The 6,764-nt window shown below is 41.6% G+C and overlaps 2 protein-coding genes across 2 annotated transcripts; one reads left to right on the forward strand and one right to left on the reverse strand.

Moving 5' to 3' along the window:
* The first annotated feature begins 282 nt into the window (after positions 1-282).
* LOC141907168 (uncharacterized) lies at positions 283-3,035 on the forward strand. Its single transcript, XM_074796740.1, has 5 exons — positions 283-303; positions 383-613; positions 939-1,295; positions 1,682-1,837; positions 2,067-3,035. Exons 1-5 carry the CDS (start codon positions 283-285, stop codon positions 2,955-2,957), a joined length of 1,656 nt encoding a protein of 551 aa, XP_074652841.1. The 3' UTR covers positions 2,958-3,035.
* A 568-nt stretch (positions 3,036-3,603) lies between these two features.
* Positions 3,604-4,608, reverse strand: LOC141907170 (beta-1,3-galactosyltransferase 5-like). Its single transcript, XM_074796743.1, has one exon. The coding sequence runs from the start codon at positions 4,606-4,608 to the stop codon at positions 3,604-3,606; it is 1,005 nt and encodes a 334-aa protein (XP_074652844.1).
* Positions 4,609-6,764: the final 2,156 nt, after the last annotated feature.

The raw sequence follows: 6,764 nt of genomic DNA on the forward strand, positions 1-6,764 counted from the left end.
ATTCGGTGCCGTTATGTTCTACGTTAGTTCGGTCTTTTACGGCCTTGACCTTTTTATGCCCGTGCATGAACTTCAGAAAACTGGCGTCCTCTGCCAGGTGAGATATACTGAATTCTGAGTGGAATTTTAGTGATAGCTGATAAAAGCTAATCAAAAATCAAAAATCAAAAACGGTTTGATTTTTCTAGAATTTCACGTCAACATTTATCAATTCTTTAAACGTTTGATACTATTTCTTGACAAATGAATTTAGTTTTTGATTTTTTGAATATTTGTTTGTACATGGTTGGGCTCTATCTAAAGGTATTATCTATTCTACTCGTCCGAGGGTATACCGGCCATTCTACTAGTCTATGAATGAATACGTTATTTTGTATTTTAGTCGTGGGTGTGGATTGCGTCTTTAGCTTTCACTCTATTGTACGGAGCGATGTTCGCTAAATCGTGGAGATTGAATCGAATATTTCGCGAATCGTCCGTGAAACGAGTCGTCATCCGGGACCAGACGCTCATCGCGGTCGTAGCCTCGTTGTTAGTTGTCGATATTACGTTACTAGGAGTCTGGCAGGCCGTCGATCCACTCACCGGAACTTTCCTTCATATCAAAAATCAGGTAATTCTTCAATCTTCAGTTTTCTAATCCTAGCGTTTGGTTAATAATTTTGCGCCAAACCTGAATAGATCTGGATACCTTTTTTTCTGGATGTTTTGCTGATCGGATTCCAGCCGAATATTCGTTGAACATTCACTAAGCAAATGATTAATAATGTGCCCCATACGATAGGTCGTAATTGGCGTAAAACAGATTTGGGTACCTTTTATCAAAGATTTTTTGGTGCGCGGATTCAAGTCTCGGAGTCTCTCAAAATCTAACTGAAAAGGAAATGCAGCAAAATAGTTCACTATATTTTATCTAAAACAAAATTGTCTATTTTCAGATGAAAGGTCAGTCGTCGCTTTTGGGGAAAACCGCCGAGGATCCGCCTGTCATTCACGCTGCTAGGGTGTGCTCATGTCGCTATTTTCCGGCCTGGGCCACCGTGATGCTTATCTATAAGACGGCTATGCTCGTTTACGGCGCCTACCTATCGTGGTCAATACGTCACGTGACGTTACCCTCGATGAACGATTCGCCGTGTATCGTCCTAAGCTGTCACGTGACTATGATAACCGCGTGTTTGGGAATCGCGATGGCGACGCTATTTCGGGAAACACCGGATCTGCTTTACGCGAGTATCGCTTCCGCCGTTTGGATTTGGACGACCGTCACTTTGATGTTGATCTTCATACCAAAAGTAAGTCGGATCCTATATATACCGAAACTTCGTTAGATTGTATTGATGAAATACTCAGAACCTGTGTTGTATTAACAATCAAGCACTCAGAAAATAAAGCGAGCCCGAAAAGTTTCCATTAGTAATTGATTCATTTTCGATGTTTCGATTTTTTCCTGATAGTTATCGACAGGGATACTGAATTCTTACAGTACTATAGTAAAGGATCCCTATTGGGATAAAGTCGAAGCGTCAAAAATAAATCATTAGCCAAAGCAAGCGTTTTGGGACTCGTCTTTCTTTCTGAATGAATATAGCGTTAGATTTTGAAATTTCAAGATTAAAATGAGTGTATATCAATGACCACACGAAATGGATTATATTAATTGTTTTGTTCCGGTGAACAGGTGAATTTGTGGCGTAAAAAGTCCGACGAAGAATCGCTTAAATTCGCCATCGCTTCGCAAGTTTACAACTCGTCCGAACAAACTTACGAGAAAATAGAAGAGGAAATGTATCATCTCGTGGCAGAAAACAGAGCTTTAAAAAAATCTCTATCGACGGTAAGTTTCAACAATTCAAATGTAAAGATTTTTTAAGGCGAGAAGATACAAAATATCCGTGTATAAATGATGATGGCCAATAGTAGTCGAAACGTTGCTCGAAATATAATCATTTTAATATAAAACTTGTTCATTTTTGGCTGAATCTATTATGGGATTTCTCTCGCTAAATATTTTTACCTACAACAGGGAGTGTATACAATCGGGTTTTTTGTGTGTTTTTTTACAGAAGGATATGACGATCCAATCGTTACAGTTACACGTTGTAACTGCTCAGGATAAATTACTGAAATTAGTCGAGTTGGATGAACGAGAAACTAATGAAAAACGCGATAGCGGTTTCGAGGTGGATACTTCCGGTTCGTCGACACACGAAAACGATTCCGGTCACGCCGGATCTCTGACGGTAACGTCGTTCGACGTCACTAAAATAAACGGCACGTTAGCCGAGCTCAACGACAGTTTCATCAGCGAAGTCGACACGGACATTGCCGAACCGTTTCGAGCACGAATAATGACGAGACAGATGAGTAGAAATAGCGTCTATAGTTGCGGTTCGGAACGATACAGCGAGATAGCGCGCGAACTAGAGACAGTCGGTTCCATAACTCATAAACTACGCACGACAATACATTCCGAGTTGAGCTGTTGTCAGCAGAGAAAATCACACATTTACGATATGATCAGCTCCAGACAGGATATCGTCGGTTCTATAGCGGATAATTTTCAACTCGGGGATGATTATGACACGCATTCGTTCATAAGTTCGTACCTAAGACGCGCCGCTACGCTGTCGTTATTTAGCTACAGTACGCAAGGTCGTTCGGATGATAACGTCTCGCAGTATTCCACCGCTCACAGCTCCATCAGCCGCATTTCACGACATTCCGGATACTGTACCTCGTGCGACAGCCTGAACGCGATAGGCAACGATAAGTTCTACCCGTCTTCGCCGAAATTCAAACGACATAGACGGCGCCACGGTCGCAGGCGTTCGAGGCGTAGCCGTTGGAAGCAGGAACCACGTGATAAAGTTTACACGATTCAAGAGCCGAGAGAACCGATGAAAAACGTTACTAATCTGGCCGTTAGGCGGGAAATCATCAGTACATTCGTCTAAAACCGACATCTACCGTGTAATAAATCGTCGATTCTACGATATGTTTCTTTGTAACACTGAATATGTGCTCGTTTCTTTTCCGTAATAAAAACTATACGTAAATTTGATTTATTGATTTTACGAGATTTATTTTCTATGAATATAAATATTGGCATTGGATTCTTTCGGGTACAAAAAACTTCATTTCACAAAAGACGGAAATGATCTCATCTCATCACATGGCGTGTAAACGCGTGTCATGGCTAACGTGGGTCGGACTAAAGCCTCGGACACACTGGGCACTGGACGAAATCACCCAGTGTGTCCGGGCCTTTATTGATAGTCATCAATTATGGCATATTTCATCGAGATCTGTTACGACATTCATTACTTATTATCTAATGACTTAACTGTGATCGTCGGGGATTCCACCTGTGGCAAGCGATATTCCGCCAGGTGTCCTAGTCAACAGTAAGACTTCTCTACTACGTTTCTTAATTTAATAGACTAATTTCAGGCTAAACGTAATAAAAATAGAACTAATTCTTAATGAAAGGTATGTCCTACGCTCTCAGGCGCCATCTAGCGGCGGGATTGCCAGTTGTATCGAATCGTCATTAGTTTGACGAGGAAGAAGTCATGGTTACTACCTATTATTAAATCCACGTCATACCGAGGTCGTATTCCTACCGAAAACGTGATGTTTGCGTCGATCGAATAGTGTTCGTAATGTGTTAATCATCATAGCTAAACATCTCAATTTAGACACGAATTTCAACGCTAACGCGCATGTTATGATAACTAAAACAACGATTACAAATAAACTCCACGAATATCGACTTTCGGGAACTTTCTTGGTATCGATGATTTTAGTGGCTGGGCGAGTACGACAATCCAGTGACGTATTGTGCATTTCTGTCCACAGACTACGGAAGGTTTTGTCCGGAATTTCGGCGTAGGTGATAATTTTGCGCCACAAACACGGATGTGGAACCGCGTGCGAGTGGAACTGCTCGCTGCCGACTAGATTAGCGTTTATCTGTAGTCGAACGATTCCCGTCACGAAAACGTCTTCCATCGGAAAGTACGGTAAACTTTTCGCCGTCGAAAATAGTTCCTCGGTGATGTCATTCGAAAACGTATAACCGTTTCCGGCGCAATAATCCGGATATATATCCGCGCTGAATTCCCGTTTCGAAATGTACCATTTACTGTTGACGTCGCGAACGACCGGGTTGTTGTGAATACGATGACACAAGAAAAATCGTTTGGTCGCGCGGGACGTTTCGTTAAACGCGCGTAAAAGATTGGGTACATTTACGAATACGTCATCGTCGACTTTCATGACGTATTTCGCAGATTTCGCGCGCGTCATTACCCAGCGTAGGAACGCCACCGATTTTTCTGTCAATCGCGTATATTTGTCCAACATATCCATCTGTATGATATCCCGATGGACGGTAATCTCACTGGATATCGACCGCGTTATATCGATTTTATTCGTCTTTCCTAATAAAAACACTAATTTCACTTTAGATCTATACGGTCGCTGTTCGAGGTACGTCGCCCACGTTTCTCTTACGAGTTTCCTTTTCGCGAAATTCCCCGGCGCCGAGAACACAACAATAATCAAATCCAAATCGTCTTCGTTCATGTCTTTAGTAATCGACATATTGAATAGTTGAGGCGGCGGATTGGCCGTGTTGATTTCGTACGGGTTTGACTTTGATTCGTTTAATGATATGACGCTGATTTCGTTTGTGCGATAAACCGTTATATTGCTTCTGGTAGATATGTTAAATGCAATCATTAAACAGGTTAAAAATGCAAAAACGACCAGCAAAGCTCTTCGACGAAACAGAAACTTCGAGGCCCGAACTGAAAATAGAAGATATAAAGTTAATTGCTGCCTAAGAATTATTCAGTTTTCTGTTTCTCTCAAGGGTCCCCATTTTACTGTAACCTCTCAATAGGGTTTACAATTATTCAACAAATAATCAGAATCAGAATCGATTTCGGATATTCATTGTCAATAAGTAACATATGCGGCATATTATTCAGTAGGCTGTCTGGTTTTGTGGTTTCACGCGGGTCTGATATTTTCATGTTGGCGCCCATCCGACTAGAAAATCTAACCATTTCATATTCTGATAAATGTATGTTTACCGGTGATTTCAGAGAAGAATAGACGGATCCTCATGAGTATTAACCTACCCCAAACTGCCGTGCTTAACCTCTCCATATAACGACAAGCGATGCGACGCATTTTAGTATACGTGGACTTACTGTCCCAGCGACAAGCATATGTTCACCGGGCGACGTAGGCTGTTTGCTTATCGCGTCGTACATTGTACCGGCTAAACATACGCAACGTATATTTGACCACGGACGTATAAACTAGTTCACGATATGACGGGCGATGCCCTTTATTCATTAAGCCCAACGTCCACCTCGTAAACAGGATACAGACATGTTTCCCTCACGTGCGTTTACGAGATTTCGGGGAAAACAACGTTTACGAGATCAAACACGTTTGATTCCGCGTGTTCATGTGCGTGTTGTGCGTTGGGCTTTTGGACGAGTGTAGTTTTCAGTTGCCGTTTGAGAATACATTAGTTATCCCGGATCGCAAACTCTATATCGACCGCACGCTATTATCAGGTTTACAGGATAAGATAGAGCGTATTTTCGTCGTAACGAACGCTTATTCCTGAATCGGCAGTACCAATCGAATCCGAAAGAGATTTGCCGAGTGCGATCAAAGAACTGAAATATTTCGACGAGTAAATTTTTGATTCCCACGGCTGCGAAATCAGAACTTTCACGAGAAAATCAGAAATTACTTTTCTTGCGTGTTGTAAATGTTTTGTGCGCAGGTTTACATTACGTGTAGGTAATAATTACATACACGCGTCCAAGATACTTTTGAATCGTATAATCAAGAGATTTGTTATATCTTTAATACTTACGGGTCTCTCGTGTCCACACTGCCATCTTTATCTTGACACTATCCTGTAGACCTATCACTTATGTATATACCGTCATTCGGTCATTTATTATATGGAACGGCTATAGTAGTGACCAAAATGCTCATGTGTGTGCACACTTTTCACTTGTGCTGACGAGTGGTTCCCGTCTGGACAGGCCGAAAATCCACAAAGAATCGTCCGGTAATAACAGGGCCATACGCTACCTTGATTTCGTGACGGTTTAAGAAACGTTAATTCGTCAAACAGTGACGTTGCTCACGACAAATAGAGGAACAGTCCTTGTAGCGACACAAAAAGGCACTTTTTGAAATTCCATAAAAAATTCTTGTTTAAATTTCATTTCATTTCATTTTTGTTGTTCCACAAAAACATGTTTTGCACAGAACATTCATACATTTCATTTTAACAGTGGATAGTATTGTACAGCGAAGCAAATCGTTGACAAGTTTACGTAAAGAGACACATATACATGTACGCTGGATAAATATTACGGGGCCTCGTTTACGCACCCCCAACTAATTTACAAAAGTTACTCAGTTTTACCGCCAGCTTGTGCGTATTGAAAAGTTCCCCCAGGTTTTCTATTGTTGGTACCCCCCCCCCCCCCAATAGTAACGCGAGAAAAGGCGCGCTCTTTCATTCGCATATACAGGGCATTCTAAAATGGCATGTCTTTCATCCCCCAGGGTTTGGGTGTTACACTTCATACATCATAGGGTTCCTTCATCCAGATATGCTCGGTAAATTGCGTTGTACATTCTACTAGACAAAGTGGATCCATTCTTCATCACCAGACCTGCCCAAAATTTAACCATACGTGCCTTAATTTCTTCTTCTA

This window comes from Tubulanus polymorphus, chromosome 6, assembly GCF_964204645.1.
Source record: "Tubulanus polymorphus chromosome 6, tnTubPoly1.2, whole genome shotgun sequence".
NCBI classification, from domain to species: domain Eukaryota; kingdom Metazoa; phylum Nemertea; class Palaeonemertea; order Tubulaniformes; family Tubulanidae; genus Tubulanus; species Tubulanus polymorphus.

Coding starts and splice junctions, on each gene's coding strand:
- LOC141907168 (XM_074796740.1), top strand. CDS start 283: ATGGTTGGGCTCTATCTAAAG. Junction 614..938: donor TCCTTCATATCAAAAATCAG/GTAATTCTTCAA, acceptor GTCTATTTTCAG/ATGAAAGGTCAGTCGTCGCT. Junction 1,838..2,066: donor TAAAAAAATCTCTATCGACG/GTAAGTTTCAAC, acceptor GTTTTTTTACAG/AAGGATATGACGATCCAATC.
- LOC141907170 (XM_074796743.1), bottom strand. CDS start 4,608: ATGTCGATTACTAAAGACATGAACGAAGACGATTTGGATTTGATTATT.